Raw genomic sequence first — 22,284 nt, 5'->3', positions numbered from 1 at the left:
TCATATATAAAATGTATTTGTACTGAAAGGCACTGCTGAAGTTGTATTACACCACTACTGGAGTTGTAGGGAAAATTTGATAGTAAGTACAGGTGTCGTGATTACCTGCAGTACTTAGTGGTTCAAAATTCATGAAATGTAAAGGAAACCATTTAGCTTAACTTGCATTTTAAACAAATAACTAGTTAACAGCAATAAATTGTAGCCATAATAAACGATGAGTAAAAAGAATGTTATGCTCCACTAGCTTTGTTTAGGGTTATTAGATTCCCACCTCTTTATGCTTACAAGGTGTTTGTCATCTTGCTAACCCTTTTGGCTAGAAAGAAGGAATACGCCAGAGGAAATTGATTGATTTAAATTAGAAAAAAAAGTAATAACTGCCTGAAGAATTATGTCATGGAAATGCAAGCTGAAAGCTGTATTTGTTAATTAATATGAAGAAAATTCACTAAGGAGAACTGAAAGCTATTTATCCAAGGCTAGTGGCCTTTAAAAAAAAAAGAAAAAGTTGACAAAAAACATAGATGAGATAATTTTTGATCTTATTTTCAAAGATATTTAGGGTTTAAACAAAGAAACCTAATGTGCCATTCCATGCTTAACACAAAAGGTAACGTGCATTTTGTCCTGATCAAGTGCTAGTGCCAAGAATGAGTCATTCATGAGTTATTATAACTGTTAGTGACAAAAAAAAAAAAAAGCTAGGAACAACTGATTTTTGCCTTCAGACAAAGTAAATCCTGGAAGAGATTATAGGCAACGTAAAAGCAGAGAGCTGTGACTAGGATGACTGTTATAGCTTCACAAGGAAATCCTCATTTCCTCAGCAGAATACCTTCCACCTTTTTGCCCACAGTAGGCTTAGACTCAGTTCACCATCATTAAATCATAGGAAAGTAGGTGAACTTGTCTTAAGACAGTGGGCTACATCTGTCCTTTGCTTTCAGGGGAGATAGACAGTGATTTGAAGACTGATGTAAAATACATAAACGAGGATCAATCTATAGTTAAAAATTAAGCAGCTTGGAAAGCAAAATATAAATTATTCTGCTATGTGCTTGGTAAAAGCTACATGGGCTTTCATATTTCAAAAGCCAAACCTTACTCAGATAGCAAATGACTCAAGATGGAAATGAGAGTGAAGCAACCTTTACACTGAACAGTGGTGTGTGAAGGTCATTGCCAAGTGAAACTAATCTGTAATCCTGTTTATCAGTACTGATTCTTTGTTCTGTGTAACACCCACCTAGCTGGTGTGACAGTTACACTTGTAAGTCAGCATTATAACATGGAGAGCTTGCTCTTGGCTGCAGGAACCAAGCAAAACAGTCAATTTTTTTTTTCCTCCTTGAGAGAAATCCAATAAGAATATCTCAGAAAGTGACAGTGTGACATAACGGGTTCTTTGTAGAGATTGCATGCTTTCTATACTGCTTTTCATCTTTAGAATTACAATATAAGGATGTTTTAAAACTGACACTGAGAGCAAAGAGTTGTTTCTCAGCAGCTCCATGTTGCAGCTTATCGCAGTGACTGTCTAATATAACATCCTTAAGCAATCGAGGCAGAACAACACAGTGTTTCCTTCTCACTGTGTGCGTGTATCCAAGCCTTGGGGCTACACTTGCCTCCCCTCTAGGCCCCCACATTTCTTGCTGAAGGGTCAGGCAGCATGGGCCCAACCAAGAGCTGTTGTGGTGGGGTTGGGTATCCTGTCCAATACAGAAAGCAAAACTGAACTTTGTAGGAACATTATATATGACATCTTACTTGTTAGACTGAGACCTATCTTCCTTTGTCGCAGCAATGTTAAGAGCGAGCCAGCGTAGAGATGGCTGTAAAGGATCTATGGATATAGCATTTTCCTGTCCTTCAAGTACTCAACAAACAACCAGTATCTTCAGTAACATTCTAGACTCTACTCTCAGGCACGTAATTATCACAGGTTTGACAGGATCTTGGTCTTTACCTGCAGAGTTAAGCTGTGGTTTAGTCTCCAAAGATGGAACATCCAGGATCCAAATGTTTGGCTTGCTTGCATACTACACCAGCTAGATTTGTAAAATGTCTTTACTAGTTTCTTCTCGGTAACAGTGCTACTATGGTAATAAATTTTAATATTTTTCACTTTTCCAGCAGGTAAGCAAAACAACTTCAATCTTTGAAAAAGTTAGGAAAAAAAATAACATTCAAAAATCATAGCGAGATGCAAATTGTGTGTGACACTTTTAGTGAGAGAAAAAGTGCTTTGTAAGGGAAATAGGTACTCGTATTTTAATAGAAGCATCAGTGTGTAAAGTAACATCTTTCTACCATCCGTGGAATTTAACCTTTAGCACTAAAAGAAGACCAGAAGTCAAGACTTGTGTCATCACATGTAAACAAAACTCTAATCTACAGTTTTAGTGTAATTAGAAGGATTACAAATAAAAAGACAATGAAACAACTTCAGTTATACTATAAGAAAAAACAAATCTCCCATTGTCTGAGAATTCAGGAGATTTTTGAGGCACCTATCTTAGGCCCTTTAGCCAAAACCAGCAAGCAAAACCAAAACCAGGCAAAAAGTTTGGCCCATGAGTCGCACAGCTTTTTTCTTCTCTGACAAGTACTGCAGCTTCTCCCAGTTATGATTAGCATCTGCAACCTGCCTGCACCCAATAAAGTATTTTGGTAAAGAACTGAAATAGGAGCAATTAATAAATACTGCAAATGTGATTCCTCACCAACAGAGCATGTGATTTAAAAATTATTTTACCTCCTGTTGGCTATGTGAGGCAGACTGCCTTAAGCAAGCTGGTGTTTATGGACACTGTTCATTCAGATTCTCTATTTTAGCAGATATTTGTCATCCAGATCCTGATTCCATTGGATGGGTATTCAAATCTGAAATGCCTTTGTGGATTGAGGTGCTCTGGATCAGCCCCTGCTAGGATGAGTATTCACCTTAGATGAATTTTATTTCTCCCAGTGAAAACTGTTCCCAAACTTCAGTTTTCAGGTATTCTTTACTTTCAGTGTTAGAATTCATTCTTGTTACGGCTGTGTTAGAATCTGTTACATCTTGAACGAAGAAACAAACAGGTCACTGCTGTGTATTAATAGAAGTCTAACTGATGTTTTTTTGTTGTTGTTTGTTTGTTTAACTTCAATAGTATTTCTTTGTTCAGTCAACTGTATTCCCCTCACTTTTATTAGTAAGAATAGGAAAGAAATCTCAACAAATCAATGCAATAATACGGAGATGACAAGCAGGCAATTTACTTTGCTCTTGCTTTTGATCTTAAACATAAAAAGAATCTTAAGATCTGAGCATTCAAATTTAATTTATTCCTTTTAGATGTTTTTCTTAAGTACTACTGACAAGTTGCTAGCAATCCACCTTTGACCTCAGCACACATTCACACACAAAACTCCTGTTCTTCAAACCTTCTGAGAACAGAACAGTGTTTGTCCTGGCAGGCCTTGCTTTAGTAACCTGCTTTAAGATATGCTCAGGTCAGCTAAATGCAATCCAGAAGATCTACAAAGACCCTTCCCAATAAAAAAACAAACTACAAACAAACATCCACAAAACCAAGAAGTAGGGAGAGCACTGATTTGTTTTTCATTCTTGACTTCTGAAATAGCAGTTGGGAAAAGTTTTAATATAAAAGCAGTAGGAAATAGTAAAAAACCCACTGTGTAAATAAATGTCTGGAATGCTTCCCAAGCATTCATTATTTCATTTTTAGGAAATAAATGCTGATTTGAATTTAAATGTGAAGGGAGGTTTTACAGTACCTATTAGTCAAAAGAGCATTATCCATTACAGCAAGATGCTATTCTCACCTAGTAGATCATTCATTAAAAGAAAAAAGATTATGATCAGAATAAAGTAAATAACTGTGCAGACAGCGTTAAAAGGAAATCAAAAAATCCTGTGTATTATGTCTGTGATCATCACAGCCTGATGTTGGACTGCATGACAGTACAAGAACAGACTACCAGGGCAAAAAGGCCTGAGCTGACAAGTCATTTTTGATCAGAACAGGACTGAAAGTCAGGTCATATTCTGGATGGAGAGCTTCAGTGCAACACACCATGTCATGCTTTGTCTGCTCCAAAACCATACCTGGGTCATGCAAACATCTAAAAAATAGATATATACGAAGGTTAGGCCTGCACACAAAACCATAAGAACCATCTATCTGCAAAAATATTAATCTCTTTGTTAAAAAAAAAAAAGGAAAGATTTGAAATTCTGGAATTGATTCTGACCACTCTACAGCACCTCTGTCCCCGTGTAACCCAGAGCAAAATATTAGTCTGAAAGCAATGGAGTTCTTCCTGAAATGTTCTCCACCTACCAATACTAAAATATTCAGTAAAATTTGAAAGAGAACTAGCTATGCCATTGCCTTTAGCACGTTGTCAATATTACTTTCAACAAGAATCAGATGAGGAAAATGGTACATTACATTAAAGGAAACTACATGCTGGACATTGTGCAGAAAGCAGTTTGTTAGCAGGAGAAGGTCAGATTACTTTAAAGGATTTTCTAAGTGCAGCATCTCCTTTCCACCAGTTGTACTCTATCACTCTGATAAACCCTTTTGGAAAGAATTCTGCAGCACTAGGGAGAAGAGGTCAGCGTGATTTTGACATAATTGCACTGCCAAGAGAACAAAGGCATTTAGCTATGCCATGCATAATTCCTAGGAGAAAGAATATGTCCTGGTTACAGCTTATTGTCAAACTGCAGCACAGCAGTTCCAGACTTCCCTCCCTTCCTTGGTACTGCGCTGCTCCTGTATTCTGTGGCATAGACAAATGCTAGGAGGTGGAAGACTGGGCATAATTCCATTTTTTGCAGAAAGGGAACAGGACTGTGGCTCTCCTAACAGCATAACAGACAACCTTGTCTTCTGCAGCGACTCCTTTGACCAACCTTTCAGTTCAAGGAATAGTTAAATCATTATTGCATTTTATCAGACATACACTGGATAGCCCTTTCCTTCCCTGTTAAGGCAGGAGTGAGAGGAGAGAGCACTACTGTAGTACAGGACAAACCTGTTTTGAACCAGCAGCTTTGTGTGTGAGTGAGGGGATTGCCATCTAGGCCTTAGAGCAGGGCAATTTGGGATAACGTGACACTACAGCCCAGCAGAAGTGACAGTATGTGCAGGATGCACTTGCTTTCAAACACCCTGGTTTAAAAGAATAAAATCAAGTGTCATCTTCAGAAGATCTCACATAAAGCTTATTTTGTTTTGTCACAAGCATCAAGTGTCTTCCCACAAAGCAGTATTTCAGTAACAATGATTTGCTCTTTACTGGCAAGATTTCAGATACCAAGTCAAAAGTCTCCAGCTTCTGGTAGTCTGAGCTCTTGGAGTGGCAGAGTTCAACATCTTTAAGGAATAAACAAAGTAGAACAATGCGCATGGCAATATAAACAAGATCTGAAGTGACAGCACATGCTTGTTCACTATATGAATGTTTGGGTAATAAAGTGGGAAAAAAAAGATCTCTAGTACAACAGTAAGATTCTGTAAAGTGCATCTCTTTTCCCAACTTCTTGAAACACTGGATGCTTGTTAGTTTGACAATTCAAGAAATACGTATTGAGTGCCAATTTCAAAGGAAATCTGGATGTCTGGATGTGTTGTTTGCAGAGGTAAACAAATGGGGTAAAACAAGACTGAAAACAATGCTCACATTTACCTTGAAATACTTTTCATGAAGATACACACACCATGGAAACATTTTTTTCCTTACAAAACCTGGATATTGGGCTAGAATTCAGACCTGAAATAGTTAAAATCTCAGGGGTGTCTGAACCTAACTTCTGTAACACATTCCCATGGCGTGTTCCAAAAACCCCCTGAATTCAGAAGTTGTTTTCCAACTCTTTTTCCTAACATAAAAAAACTATTTTGAAGGAGGTTTCTGTGTCTCAGTGCAACTGGCTCAGCCTCAGTTGGAAATGAAACTGCTCAACCCAGCACTACGGACAGTGTAAAAATATAGGAAGAAAATTACCAATATAAAAATAAACCAAAGAAAAGCAAGCACATTTTCCAAATTAGGAAGAGAAAGCCTGGAGTAATCAGCATAGGCAATCAGTAGAATACTTTATTTAGACAGAGCCTTCAATTAAATAAATGCTTTTCTCAGCAAAAGCAAATGAGACTGTAAGAGAAGGCTAAATTAGTGGAATATGAATGACATAATAAATACGTAATGAGTTCAGCACAGACCTTTCTTCTCCTCCAAGGCACTCTGTAGAGATTTCTGGGGGAGAAAAAAAGGTCCGTCTGACTGGACAGATGGCCCAAATTATTACCCTTTAAGTGCTGGCTTATGAACAATTTTTACAATAACTCCAGACACAAACCAATATTCTCTGCATTTCATTTACAAATTCACGGCTTCAGTACAGACTACAGGTGAAGTTCAAAGCAAACAAAAGGAGGTATTTCTTCACATAGCACCAGCTGCAAAAGGGTATCTGCTTCCCACAGATTGCTGTGAAAGCTGAGTTATCAAAAAGCAACTGAACAAATAAAATCACTAACTAGCACTATGTTGATAATGTGATTTAGTAAGTGACAGAAAAATTGTTGAAGATTGGATGAGTACTTGGAAGAAATTTTATGTACTTCTATGCCCTGTACTCTGCCTAAGGACCTGAGAAGGAAAAGCACAAGAGTGGGCAACAGGGACCATCATTCTCATCTAATTATTCTGCTTTTTATGTTAGCTACTTAAGTTAAGTGGCAAAAGTCAGTTTAAAGGAGAATTATTCCTATTTAAAAAAATCACTAGCTTCCCTGATCAAACCAATCGTGGGCTGAAGAAAGAATACATATTAAGCAAAGTTGAACCTATGTGAATTTGCCCCCAAACTGCAGGAGCCAGATAGGAGCAGCAGTGGAGTCAAAATGGAAGCAAAAAGATGAAGAAGCAGTTCTGTAAGGAAATGAAACCAAACTCTCTGAAACACCTGAAACTTATCAGCACTCTTTGGTACCCTTCTGGAGTTTTTACAAGCAGCAAAACAAATCCAAGCAAAGACCTATTATATCCCAAGCTTTGGTAACAGACTTGAAGTGCATGCATATATCCACATGCTTCTACGTGTAGATATGTATTTTTAAAAGGTAGTGTTTCTGGCACATACCATTTAATTCACACGAATAAACTGATTTGAGCACTTCCCTGGAGCATCAGGCACAAACGGACTTTTCTTTATTCCTTCCCGTTGTAGCACACAGCAGTTTTTTAGACTGCTGAACAATGTGGATGGTTCAATAGTAATATCTGTTCTCAGAACAATTCTGCACTCCAAAATGAAGTCTTTTCAGCTTCCCTACAAGAGCACACATTAAGCACAGGCACTTTTTGCTGCACCTCTTTTCTCTCCCTTGGGCAAGTGGTGTATATCATTTTTTCAAGCCTCCAGTGCTATAAAGCAAGTGATAATATTTGGTACTCTTTTAAGGAAAATCTCTCCTGTAACATTAAATTGATTTTTATTTCATTGCTTCACAGCCCTCACATCACCCCATCTGCCAAGGAGGTAATACAGCAACAAACAAGACGTGAAGTAACAGTCACAGCTCTGTTAACAGGACTGTTCAGTGCTCGGGGAGTTCTCAGACTCTGCTCTACAAAAATCCTAATCCCACTAACAGACCTCTATGAGAAGGAAATATTCCATCTGGTAGTTAGGTGTCAGGGCATAAGCAGCCTTTTATTGTAACCCCTCCAGCCTTAAATAGCAACATTATGAAACTATTTTATGCAGCCTTTTAGAAGTTCTGTATTATTTACATTCTTCATCAGAGGTGTTCTCTGAATAATACAGAACAAAAATGTAGAATTACAGCTCTCAGCACGATGAGAATCTTAGTAGAAAACACTACATTGTTAGTAATTATGACCTTGGAAACTTGCAGGAAAACGTCCTTAAACTTGGTTTATCAACTAAAAAAATCCAGAGCTTGATGCAACTGGTGCAAGTGGGAGACAAATTTATTAACCACAGAATATACTGGGTTGGAAAGAAACCACCAGGGTCATCTAATCCATCCCCTGGCTCCACACAGGACCACCCAAATGCACCTCAAAATCCAGCAACTTAGAGCCATAACCATTGCCCTGGGGAGGCTGTTCCATTGCCTCTAGTGAAAAGCTTTTCCTGATACCCAGCTTGGCCCTCCCCTGACGCTGCTTCATAACATTTCCTTGGGGTCTCCTAGTCTGCAAAGTGTATCTATGACAAAAGTTTTCTAGAAAAGGCCCTTACCCGCACTCGTGTTTTCTGTGTAAGCAGATAAGAGGCAGCAAGCACAGCCAGAGGGTGGCTGCAGACCTGGGATGGCTACATAAGCCATTGTGGGTGCAATCTGTAGAAGGTCACTCTATGCTTTGGGTTAATCTTCGTGAATGGCTTATGTGGCCTATCAGTGGAATTTATTTATTGATTCTGTTACTTTCTCAATTTGAAAGTTAAGCTTTCTAAGATATCTGATAGAGACCGCAGACTGGCTTGCTGTGTGCTCTTAAGGATTGAAAAGAAGTTTTTACCAATCAAAACTACAGCCCAGAGGAGAAAACAAACTTCAAACATTCATTTATCTAAGAATAAATGTTATTTAGTCTCATTATGAATTATGCTAAATAAATGTTTTGCAGTATTTCCTTGCTGAATTTCTGAAAAAAAAAAAAAAAGGACAAGTCTGTATCTATCTATGTGTTATGTTGTCATACCTAGGGCATGGTCTTAAAAAACAATGTTCTTATGCAGATAAACATCAGATATCAAACATCAAATTTGGTCACTTTACCTGCACCATGAACACATAATTTCATTATAATAGTAATTCTAGATACTGAAGTTGAAATACGTAAATCTACGTTATCTTAAATACTGACAAAGTGACATATGAGCGAACACTAAGATTACTCACTTGGTGTATAGGCTTTACCAAAATCAAGGTCTCAGTGGCAAGAAGAAGAAAATATTACCCCCGTCTATTCTGATTACACAACAAAGAAAATAGAAAATACAGCATGTTGTCTGGTAACACTCCTCGCTTTAATTTGGTACTCAAATACATCTCAGCTGAGGATGTTCAGAAAGCTGCTTCTCCCTTTAATATCAGTCTTATGTTAAAAAAAAAAAATCTAAGAGGAGCATGAAGCTATTATGCTCTTTTAATGAGTAAAGAGTTACAAGTTACAGCATTTAGAATCACCACATATAATGAAAAAAGACATATAGTAAAGTTAGGTTGTTACTTTTTCCTGTATGTATGAATTCAAGTGTTTTCCACCACGTCTGAAAAATTACTTTGAAGACATTTAGCTGAATTTATAACTTTTCAATTAAAAAAGCTGGATGCTATGAGGATCTTCCTTCCATTATTTTATATGCATTATCTTGTGATTCTGAAACAAGACTCTTGCCCTTGATAGCCAACCTGTATTTATCATCTTGCTCTGAACCATGAATTCTTTTATCAGTTTTGTTGGTGGTAAAGGAGCTATCAACTTCAGTTTTATTCAGCCAAGATCTTAACCTTGTTTGTGGGTTGCTCTGAAAGTGATGCCTCCTAGTTATTTCCATGGAAACTACAGCATGCACAATGAGTCCAGTAACACTATTTGATACAGCAATTCTCACCTGCAAAACACTATTCTTCAACATAATACCACCATGACGTGTGCATTTTCATTATTGATGAACAAGAGCCTGCAGGCAGCACTTGTAAAAATCTGCACCAGTGACAGTGACTGCCACTGTTGAAACACTCACCTACACCCCCCTGGGCTCACAGCCACTGTGAACATTTATGAAGACAGAGCAACTATTGATGAGTCAGTGGGGGCCCTTTTTTCCACATGGAGGAATCCAGTTCCACCCTTTGCTCCACCCTCACTTCATGTCAGGCGCCATTCTGTCACAGTGCCCCTCTGCTGCCATCTGTCACACAGCAACAACGTGTCACGGAACGCTGGTGGGAAGGTTCAGCCTCTGCTGCCATCCCACCAACAGCTGCCTCTGATGTTGGGGGCTGATGTAATAAATCAGGAGGCATAACTTTCAGAGCAGCCCTCATATTTTACTTAATTTGGTAATTATTACTATGTTGTGTGACACGTACTAAGGATTTTCAGTGTCTCAGCAGTTATTCACATGCAACAGCTCTTTCAAAAATCGTCTGTAGATCAGCAAAAACACACATCTTTCTGGTCATAGAAAATGGCTGCAATGGGCTAATTAAACTACTCTTGGATGAGATATGTAAGAAAGAGTACTGCAGAAACTTGAAATTTTAACACCAATTTATCATATTCAAAGAAACAAGGCACACAGATCAGATTTTCAGCTAGACTAGTACCTGAATTCCCTTTTTTTCCCCCCCACAAAGCACACTTCTTTATAACATCACTATAAAATGCTTAAGAACTGAATATGCATTTCACATAGAAGAGTGGACCTCACCTCATTCAAAAACTGTTCACACAACCTTTGACAACTGGGGCTAAACATTTAGAGTTACAGAAATACATTTTCATCAATGTATTCTCAAATGACAAACTGTGCTCTCAGAGTAGATTTTCACTATCTCTGACATTGTTTTTTTCCAAGGACATTACTTGTTATAATGATTTGAAAAAAAATGAGATTAGAAAAATTATTTAGACATGCTGATTAGAAATATAGTTTAACTTTGTGTAGTAGTAATACATATTTACAAGTGCCAGATTTTCAATTTGTAAATATTTATCACAAGGACATGAATTTCTCTTTAATTACCTCAACTGTTAAAGACACTTCTAATGTGAGAATGTAATTCAGTACTTTGTACCAGATGTAGCCTGTACAGCTAGTCTTTTCTCTCTGCTTGCATTGAGGGGATACTTTAACCAAAAACATTCTGTAATGTGTAGTGGTCTTTTCTAACCACTTACATGAGATTTGGGCTCAAAATTTAAAACAATTGCTTCCTGAAGTTGCATACCTCTGAAGCCTCTGTGTAACACCACCATACTTCAAGTATTTGTTATTTCCCAAAAGACCCATTTGACTTAGTTTATGGAAACCCTGAAATCCTTAGATTGTCCTTCCTTCCCCATCTGTCCCTCTCACTTTCTCTCTGTGCGTGGTGGCTCTATGTTTGATACCATAAACTTAAAAGTATCAACACGAAGTCTTGATAACTGGGATAGCTCCAGGTCTGATCCTGTGTTATTAACAGCAGAAATACAGTGCGCACCCTATTAACAGTGTGTTCCCAAAGCCAACAAGCCCTAAAATATACACAATATATTGAATATATTTAAATGTTTCATAACTACATGCTGTTCTGCCAGAGTGGTTGGAAACACTGCAAGACAGCATCATGACAAGCAGCATAGGGAGAGGTGGAGAGTGCGAAAGCAGGAAGTGAAATACTTCTTGAAATAAAGACAACAATCTCCCTTTTTGTGTAATAAAACCAAAATCCTTAACAAAAATACTCGTGACCAAAAATGATTTCCTTATGATATCTTAATACAAAATATAAGGTATGCTCAGGATGTCTCCTTGTGGGAAAAAAAGCAATCTTCTAAGCCTCAAATCTTGAGATGTCAGTCTCGTGAAGAGCCCTCAGATATTTATGAATTTTGGCCCGACTGATTGGAAACAGGAGGATATTCAGAGCTTGGAAATTAGACTGGCTCTGGATGAGTTCTGGCTTAACAATTACATGGTAAATTAGGAACAATATCATATGCAATTGCCATTGTTTGGTAATCCAAATAACTTGTTCTTTTATAGATACAGAGAAAATGACACTGATGCAGTGATGACTGGCTGGCAGGAAATTTTGAGGGACTAGCACACTTCAGAAACATGAAAGCAATTAGCAGGAAACAGTTGGAACAGTGTGGAGATGTAGCTGCACAGTGTACCTGTCCCCATGGCATTGAAGTTTCATCACACAAAGCTAAGGGATTTGCTACAATATTCTCATTCAAAGCATGCTCTACCTGCCTTTTATCCCAGAATTGACCTCTATTAGGAGCAGATAAAAAAAAAAAGGGTGGATCTTAGCAAAGCAAGACTCTTTAGCACTGTATAAATCTGGATGATGCTATAAAATTGGCTCACTGAGAGAGAAAACAGCCTGCAAGGTAATTCTGAATTCTGCTTCTGTTTTATAGGGGAGAAAAAAAAAAAAAATCTGTACTTTTGTTATATGGCAACCTGATCTTCCACTCCTTAAGCAGAAAAAAAAAAAAAAAAATCAGGTTGTCTAGTATTTGCCAGTACTTGTAAATTGAAATCTGTGCTACTTCTTTTAAAAGTCTCTCACTCATTTTTCTTTTCACTCAAAGTTTTAAACTACTTTTGACAGATGCTAGGGTTTGGTCAATAATTTTGACCTAAGAGGAACAAGTCTTATAAACAGTACCCCAAACTTCTTGAAAACAGTACCATGCAAAATTTTTTTTTTTTCCTGGCACTGTAGCCACTAACAATTGGAAGCAAAAATTCATTCAGAGCAAGAAGAACTCAAGAAATTACCTGCTTTATGGAATTTCTCCATTATCTCTTGTCGAACTGATTTTTCCAAGTTGAAATAATCATGGTCTTCATCAGGCTCTCTCAGAAACAGAGGGATGTGCTGAAACACTATTACATGCTTGCATTTATGTTTTTTGGCAGCAGCCAGCTGCCCATTAAGCCATGTGTCCTGAGCTTGCTTTAACTCTGGGCATTTGGAAGAATCGAAGTACAACTGAGAATTCAGCACAAGAAAGAAAACACCTCCTACCCAAAAGCTGAAGTAGTCATCTCCCCAACTCTTGCAATAATTATCTATTGTTTCTCTTGTTGGAGTATTACCAATATCATGATTTCCACTGACAAATACCAACGGGATGTCCTGGTCAGTGTTCTGCAGAACGTTCTTTAGATCTTGCTCTTGGTCCTTTCTCCACTGAGTTCCTATTAAAAAAAACACCACAAAACCACGTTTCACTGTTCATGCTATCTTCTTCTACCTTCAGTGTCTGTTTTTGTTAATGGAAATACCATATACAGTAAGAAAATATTAAGTATAAGGTTTGTAATTATATAGAATAGGGAATATATATTCACTTTATATTTTCACACAGCCCCTTCCCTCCTGCTTTTTGCCCCTCTCCTTTATCAATTACTCAGCCATTCTCTGAAATTTTCATTAAGTAACACTCTGGAGAGGAACCAACAGATCACACAGCAGTACATGACCTCATATTCAATGTTTTGCATGAAAAGCTTTGGCGGGCCAATTCTTGTCATCTATAGTCTGAAAATCTGGTGAAAAAATGCAGCCACACTGGATGGTACGAGTCAGCTTTACACAAGGAAAGAAACAGGTTAAAATGTGGTTTATATTTTATGGTTGCACAAACAAATTTATTCATTTTTTCATTACAAGAACTACTTTAACAGCAAAAATGGAATTACTGTCTTGTGGTGACTTCTTATATGGCACAGCCATTTTCTAGTAAGCATGGCATTAATTTCAAAGAAAGGTAATTGTGTGCTTTACTAGTTTTTGTACCAATATACATATGCAGAGAATTACTACTGAGGTTTTCTGAAACTAGTCCTCTAAGCATGTTCACTGAACGTGCAATCACTAAACAAGTTTAGAAAGCTTTTAAAAAATATATTTTTAATGATGACATTTATTGGAGGTTTTCTAGAGTTACCTTTAAGCACAGAAGCCACTAATACTGCTGTTTCTTATTAATTAAATCTCACATATATGAAGTGTATTTTGTCCTAAAATACATACCATGCTTCTAACATGAGCCTGTTTCACAAAAAATAACTGAATTTGTTAATGAAGAAATTAGAGGAATTTTAGAGGAACTCTGACATCAGAATTACACATTTGCATACAAGTCCATATTCTAGTTTTATAACTCCATATATATATTATACACTGAAATGCACTGCAGGGGCTCCTGTCAAAAAATGTACCAGACAAAATACATTTTTATCCACACTTCTTCAAAATTCTTATGATTAATATTGAGAAATACTTACCCTTGGTAGCTGTTTTTAGTAAAGACTTCAATTCCTTTTCTATTCCCAATAGATAAACCTTGTACTTTATTGCTATTACTAGAATTACTAGAAGTTGACACTTAAAAAAAATACTGAAAAATAACACATCCATACATCTAAATGTAAAGACAAGTGTGAGATTTAATATGTGTTGTGTCAGTTCAATGGAAGGAAATCCATAGTGCTCATCTTTAACTTATGAACAGAATAGAAAGGTGGAGCAAAATCTCTGTGTAACTTAGAAATACTGGGTATATGGCATTTGGAACTAGAGGAAAACAGGTGGGTTTGTAGGATTTGTTAATGTACAAGGTGCATGGTGAGTTTGGGCCATCCTTTTCAAGAAATCCTTATTAGTTCCAGAAAACAAAATAACAGGGCAAGTAACATCTTGAGTTACTTGGAGGAGCTGGGTTAAAAAAAATAATAATAATAATTAAATCAGGTATTTGTTGCTGTCTGTGAGTCAGGAAGCCTGGTGAGAAAGCTGCTTGCCCTGCTTCTCCCCACCTTCCTATGTAAAGAACTGGAAATTTCAATCTGTAAATTCAAAAATATGTTCTGTGTGGGAGGGAGGCGGGGAAAAGATGAAGGGGAAGTCTTAATTAGGAGATGAGTAAACAGATTACACCATGCTAATCTACTTGCAGTCACTTTGGGAAATTTAGATAACAGTTTCAGAGTATAGAGACATATATGCATAAGCTGCAGAAATAATCTGTAGAATTGTGTACACATCTTCCCAGTGGTGAAATTCAAGCTCCAGAGGCTAGATTTGTTGACAGCAGGGCACTGGTTCCCTCATTTAATGCAATTTCTATAGCAACAGGGAGACACATTCAGTGTTTTATTGCAGAAAACAGATTGCTCAAAATGGGAAACAAGGTCTCTGTCCAAAGAGTCTAAGAAATCATACTATGTAAAGATTATTTTAGGACAGTTATATTCCAGCTTGACCTTTCCTTGGTGGAAGGTGAAAACAACTTCAAAATAAGATACCTACAGTGATTAAGGTAGGAAGAAGAAAAGCAGTGTCTCTATTGTCTTTGGGACAAGGCTAAATATTATTTAGTGGCTCCAATGATTATGAAGAACATTTTTATTTGCCAGGTATATTTCTTAAGAGGGTTGGCTAGAAGCAGATAAAAAAAAGTAATTTGGGAAGCATCAGGGTGGATGGAACTTATATTCATTTCTGTTCTGTTTATCCTGACATTATGTGCAGTAACATTTTTAAATCCCAAGCTACACTATGCTGTCTTCACGTTAGGTTCTGTAAATACAGTCTTGCCCTAAGAAAAGCAACTGAATGAATTAATAGCACATAAAGGCCAGTTTGGCTCGTAGGAAAAAGAAAAAAGTGAGAGCTGGTACAGCTGCCTACAGTTTTCCACAGCTTTCTGGCCTATCATTTTTGGAAGCTATGTGAGCAGGAGCACAAAGGTGTGCCACTGCAGAGGTGCTGACATCACATCTTCCTCCTGTAGGTTATATCACTACCTTAACGCTTCAAGTACTCTTCGATTCTGAGAGAACACTTCGATTACTTAAAGGAGTAAAGGCAACCTGCCTTCACTCACTGAAAAAGCAGATTTAAAGAAAGAATGCACTTTTAAAGTATTTGCTGAAGCTGGCTTTAGTCAGCATAAGCAGAATTCACAGATTATTCTGCCAAAGAAATAATCCTCTTGCTGTTAATCCACACTGCAGTCTACTTTGTTATTCCAGAGAGAGCCTCTACAGCAAAGTGTTGGATTTAGATTTTTTTAGACTCCCTAACTATAAAAAGAATTTGAAACAGTTTGCCCCCAAACCATAGCACTGCAATGTGTGCTGTCTGCAACTGTATCTGAGAAAACCCTTCACCTACACTGCCATCATCAGTTTTCCCCCTGAAGTATTTCAAAGTATTCAGTCAATTAATAATAGCACCCATTTATCTACTAATCTGAATTACGAGAGGAGAAGTTACACTGGCATTAGTAGGTGGCACCACCAGTTGTGTCTTGTGTCAGCACAAGGAAGTGAACCCAAAGTATTTCCCAGCACGAAGAGGCTGTCAGCCCTTGCCAGACAAACATGCGTGGCTGGAACCACTGCCACATCAGTCCGGCATTCCAATTCTGTTGTCTTCCAAAAGATGGAAATTCCAGTGAAGCAAATGGACTTTTTGTTTAACAATCAAAGCTATCACCATAAATTCATGGAGAAGATGACTGCCAGCCTAATACAAGGACGCTGCATTCCAGAGAACTTTCTCTCCAGTCATTTACAGAGAAGTCCCTTTCAGTCATCTGTGCGGCAAAAGCATCTACAGCACAGGGTGGAAGTGGTTCAGTGCAACAAGTGCTGCTTATGCTGTTGCTGCCTCTAAACCTCCTTTTTGGTCTGTTTTTTTCTCAGTACTATTTGCCTACCACTTTCGCAAATCTTGGCACAGACATTACTATGTCATGGTTTGCTACAGGAAAAACAACGTGGGTGCACATAACCAAATGTCTAGTAGCAAGTTTAACCTAACATGGCAAAAAAGATTCCTTACTGTGACTGAGTACGCATTCACATCCCCACTGACTGCCTGCCCTGCCCTAAGAACTCTCTGCCTCTGCAGGGCCTTGCTCAGCTGACAGCCAGTGCAGGCACTGTTAGGGTAAAGTTACCCAAGCTGACTACTGCCAGTTTACCAATCACTTGATTATGTAGTGTGAAAATTCCAGCTCCTGTCAAGGAATCTTCACCTTCTTGCCTCATGCCATTCTTGTACTTCCTGAATTCCTTTGAGAACTGATTGAGTTCCCAACCAGTATGGCCGAGAATCTTCCCCCAAAGAAGTGGTGCACCAACTGAATCTACCTTTGGAATTGGTGAGCCAGAGATGGCTCCAATGGAGAGAAGGGATGTAAGGTAGGGCAGGAAACCAATGGACAAGAGCAAGTGGAGGGCAACAGAACCTACAGATTTAGATTTCTTTTGCCTATGTATATCAACCATCAGTAGGACCTTGATTTTCCTCTATTTTATCTATTGAGAAGGGGAAAATTACTCTCTAAATTACATATGAAGAAAATGCGAAAAATGTAGCATAATCATATCCTGTATTTCTAAATTACTCACTCTCAGTTTTTCATCGTATCATACAAGTGTCCCAAACCTTAGAGGAGTTGCAAATGCATTCTTTTCGAAGGAAAATGCAGATTTTCACATAGAAAAAACAAGTTAAAAAGAAAGTTCTTTAACTATGAGCTTTTATGCAAGCAGAACCTTAAAAAGAACTAATATGACAACTGCAATCTGATTAACATCTAACCCAAGAGATGGATTATCAAAGAACAGATAAGAGATAAATTGCAGGTTAAAATACTACTCAAAATATTCAACAGAAATAGTAACTATATCTTATAGAACTAAAATGCAAAATGTCAAAACACCACCAATGAAAATGGAATTTACAAAAACATCTTTCCTTCTGTAACTTATAATGAAATTAGAACTGCTGTGATATCAGAAGACAGATAATTCTTGATGGAAACAACCGCGTGATTGCTATAAACAAACAAATGACAGGTCTGCGTACTCTTGCGCCTTGCAGTTCCTCTTTGTATCACTGCAGCACAGTTACCTCAGTCAGTTTATTTATTTCAGGCACTCTCCTGTTCTTGAAGTGTTGGTCCTTTTGTGGTTTTCATGACTCCTTTTACGTGACATTCAGAGGACGTCCCCTGGTTCCATTCCCATCTTTCTAGGGAAGACGGAAGGGGAGCCCAGGGCCATACTCACAGCATGCTCCTTTCGTGAGTACCTCCACAGAACCACTACCTCTATTCCACTGTGTGACAGTAGTTTTCTCTTCAAAATAGGATTGTTTTTCATCTCCATGGTCATTTTGGCTGTTAGCTCAAGTTTAGCAGGGCTACAGCTAAGCTCATATATCATCCCTCTCAGCAAGTCTCTGCTGATCTCAGTTACAGTCCCCCCCCATTGCTGTGCCTGCTACTTAAGCCAAAAGCCAAAGATATTCCCAACAAGACAGTATCATACAGGCCCCTCCTACAATAGACAGGGCCACTGGTTTAGGAACAAAAGAATTAGTAGGATACCCAGCTCAGTGGGTTTCTTGTTGCTAAGTCTATTCTCATAACTTGTTTTAAGCATAAACAGTGGTTTTTTTTCCCCCTCTCTAGAATCTGCCACAACAAAGCCATGCAATACACTGCATCATTCACACTGATTAAATGCAAGAGTAGGCTGATCAATGCTAATAAAACCAGCACAGATATGTTCTGAAATAGGTTTTCCTGGCTTAGCATGTGCTGTATTAGCTGAAATGTCCTCTCTCTCCTTCAGACATATGCATTTCTAATATTTCATTAACCCCAAAACATTAGTTTTACGATATGCAAAAAAACGTTTAATGTGAAGATGAAAATAATGTAAACATGACTGCATTCACTCATGCACAAACTGCCTGCTCAGTCTAACTTAATAAAGAACCCCATCTCATTAGTGTCCACAGAAAAGCAGGACTGAAATACCCATTTGTCTACAGCCATAAGCAACTGATGTTTTCAATGCATTTGAAACAAGTAATAATCTGTTCTGAGCCACATGAAGGGATCACAGTAAAGAATTTTCCTGCATGAAAACACAAATTTAAACTTTTGGCATTGAAACAGGAACGAGATTCAACTCCATTTTTTGCTAATAATTAAGAATTATTACATTAAAGCAATGACACCCCCCAGATGAATGAGGCAGCCTGTTAAGGGCTCAAATACACTTTGGGTTTCAGTGAACAGCATTCAATGTAATGATTGCAAATGCTGACATTTTTCTGAGTTTTAGCCATGCAGGTGTCCATTTAACAAGCTAATCTGTAGAGTTTACTGTCGAGCCTTCTGCTGTGAAAATAACTCCTATGCTTCATTTAAGCCCAGCTCTGCTCTTCTATCCTTTCTCATCGTAGTTCTTCAGAGCTGTCCCGTTGGGCATAGACCACTACTGCCTTTAGGTTTGTTCTGATGAAATCGTGATAAGCAGGGAAAAATACTGTAGTGTTACAGAAGTTGTAAGAACAAACAATAAAAACAAACAAAAGGTACAATTTTTTTTTCCAATAACTGTTCATTTTTAAGAGCCAAAGCAAGATTTTAATCTTTCACATTTTCTTCTGAAAGACTGATGATCTATGAAATTTTACAGCTTTCTGAGAATTTCACAATATTTAGAGTTTTGTATTGTGTAGATACAAACATGACTAATAAGCCTTTGAAGTGCTAGTTGCTTAAGTCCAATGAAATTGTCCTGTTAAACTAAGAAATGCTTGCAATAAGTATGTACAATTACACAAAAAGAAATGCACTTTTCCTGATGTCTAAGGTATTGTTTAGCCTTACAAAGACATCTTTGCTGTCAGAGCAAATGAATAATGAAAAGGCAGTTAATATCAGCCAGACTCAATGGCTTAAACAAATCATTTGTTCCTTAGAATTTGCTCTCTTAACCCAAATAATCCTTTGCTATTTTGTGACTTTGTTCCACATCCATGTTGGCTATGGAATGTTTGGAGAAGAGCTTACAAGAGAAGCAGGCAATGTGCCATGGGCAGAACAGCCACAAATGGAAACTGGATGCTTTGGACCAATTCCTACCTATTAAAACCATATTTCTTTGACTGTGAATTGGCTTTGCTAAGCTTGAGTCAAAATGATGTGGGCAAGATCTTCTGTCACTGACTTCCAAGGAAGAAGGAAGAAATGGAAGTGCGCCTTATAGAAAGCAATCATGTTGAAACTAGAAATTCAGACAGGGTGATCACAACTGGCAATACCTGAATTACTCAAAGCAGTGAATTCATGCAAATTAACCTATATGTATAGTTCGTGCAATTCCAAGGAAACGAAGGAGGCAACAAAGATTCAGAACACAAAGATACATTCACTGTACAACAGGCCAAATGAATAACTCCTTGTAGATGCCCATTCCATGTATGCATTCTCAAAGGTGCATAAGCTAAGTCAAAACTTTCAGGGCTGAGAAAGAAGCAAAAGGCATCATAACTGGAGAAATGATGTCTTTTACTGTAACAGAAGAAAAATCAATGTTTTCACATTGTATGAAATATATGTAATCAATCTAGTACAATGGAAAAATGCATGGCTTAAGACAGTTGTGTAATTAATCACATTTCAAAGATTTTCATTCAGAGAGTTGTGGCCAGCAAGTTTCCTTATGTGAGCTGTGGATTTGACTATACATTATGGTCTAAAATACAAATAAGTAGATACTTGCTCAAGATAAACACTTTAATCTGACAGCCCTTGCATGCTTGCAACATGAGACTAAAACACATCATCAAGCAGATATTCTCCATGCACAGAGAGCATCTCTTGCTTTCCTGCTCTTGGGCTGATTACAGCAAATTAAATTTCACACTAAGCAGCTCAGAGGCTTAGAATGCTCCTTTAGGTTTAACTAGAATCAGATAATTACTATAGATGTTTATTGATGCAACCACAGTGACATTTTATGAAATCGGTATTATTAAATGTTTGACAAATGCTGTGCTACACACCCGGTTTCCTAGACATAAGTAAGAATAGCATGCAGGTTTGGAAAAGAAAACAGATAAGAATCCTTTTGATTTGGCTCCATCGCACCCAATATATCAAAGTTTTTTTATAACTTTCAGCAGTAATAGAGATGGATGCAGCGAGTTAACTTAGTATATGCTACCTTACTGTCAGGAAACTATCAAACTTAAACACCACACATGGTATTTTAGGTGACTGCAGGAAAAAGAAAGCTCAACAGTAATCATTGACATATATATGATTTACTTAGCATTCAACAAATACAGTTTTTAACTATACCTAATTCAGTATAAACATCTCAACTCCACTGTTTCTACCTAGTACTTAATCTATGGCTTTTCTACTTTGTGCTCTGTTATAAACCTCCACTGACAAAGATTCAGGAATTGGGATTTAGATGACAGTGCTGCTGAAGCTGCATGTGCCAGAGCTGAACACAGCTGCCTCCTCCCCAGCTGCGCCAGGCTGATTAGAGCTTTAAAAAAAACAAAAAAAAAACAAGAAAAACTCGCTTTTGTTACTAAACCAAAGAGCCAGTTAAAAAAAAGTTGGGGCAGAGAGGTGACATGCTTGCAGTCATTTCTCAAAATTGGAACCATATTTTAAGCCTTATATCCATTGATTACCTTTTTTTAAAAAAGAATATCTGTTTGCTTGTATGCTTGTTACATGGACAAATCAAACATCAGCATTCATGCTCTTGCCTTCTACATGAGAGATTTTTTTATTTTTAAGAATTACTGTATTAGTTAAGATTAAACCTTTTAAAGTTATCTCCTTATACACATACTTTCCTCAACAACAGGAAACTTCCTGTTTCTTTGTTTTAATAAAACAGGTTATTTAATAGTAGTTTAGAAGCACTAATAAAAGCAGTTCACAGCTAGATTTACTGCTTTGAAGTCATTTTTTGAGAAAGACACTAAGCATTACCAGCCACTTTTTCCTTTGTAGGATGTCTTCCTAATTCATTCTAGCTATAAGTGCTGCCCTGAAAGTTATGCCTCCTATTTTATGTCAGCCCATGATGTCAGAGGCAGCTGTTGGTGGGATGGCAGCAGAGGCTGAACCTTCCCACCAACATTTCATAACATGTTGTTGCTGTGTGACAGATGACAGCAGAGGGACACTGACACAATGGCGCCTGACATGAAGTGAGGGTGGAGCAGAGGGTGGAACTGGATTCCTTCATGTAGAAAAAATAACCCCTGCGGGCATTCACTGATACTTATGAACACTTATGTAGAGCAAACAGTGGATGGCAGTGCAGTGAGGTACTGCGTGGTGTGTTCTAACAGTAAAGGGAGACAAGCCACATTCTAGTTAATAATGAAGATTTTTACTAACACAGCATGCAGGCTCTTATTCATCAGTAGTGAAAATGCACAGCTAATGGTGGTAACTATGTTGAAGTATAGTGTTTTGTAGCTGAGAATTTGCTCTATCAAATAGCATTACTGTGCTCTTTGTATCCGTAGTAGTTTCCATGGTAATAAGTAGGAGTCACTACTTTTGGAGAGACCTAAGAAGCTGTAACACTACAATGTGATGGACAGTAATAACGGGGTGGCAAAATCTTTGACTGCAGCA

The 22,284-nt window shown here is 37.7% G+C and overlaps 2 protein-coding genes across 9 annotated transcripts in view; one reads left to right on the top strand and one right to left on the bottom strand.

The window, feature by feature from the left end:
• LOC149915795 (uncharacterized) overlaps nucleotides 1-22,284 on the top strand; it is an 81,693-nt gene that overhangs the window by 25,006 nt on the left and 34,403 nt on the right. The gene's annotated exons all lie outside the window — the stretch shown is intronic.
• CPPED1 (calcineurin like phosphoesterase domain containing 1) overlaps nucleotides 1-22,284 on the bottom strand; it is a 46,791-nt gene that overhangs the window by 8,624 nt on the left and 15,883 nt on the right. The window contains exon 3 of the mRNA XM_031606529.2: nucleotides 12,569-12,991. Within this exon, the coding sequence (XP_031462389.1) occupies nucleotides 12,569-12,991 (423 nt within the window). The remainder of the gene's footprint in view (nucleotides 1-12,568; nucleotides 12,992-22,284) is intronic.

The sequence above is a fragment of the Phasianus colchicus genome, chromosome 16 (genome assembly GCF_987193195.1).
Source record: "Phasianus colchicus chromosome 16, bPhaCol1.hap1.1, whole genome shotgun sequence".
Classification (NCBI taxonomy): Eukaryota; Metazoa; Chordata; class Aves; order Galliformes; family Phasianidae; genus Phasianus; species Phasianus colchicus.
The sequence above is the reverse complement of the archived record's forward strand: the minus strand, read 5'-3'. Positions and strand labels throughout refer to the sequence as shown.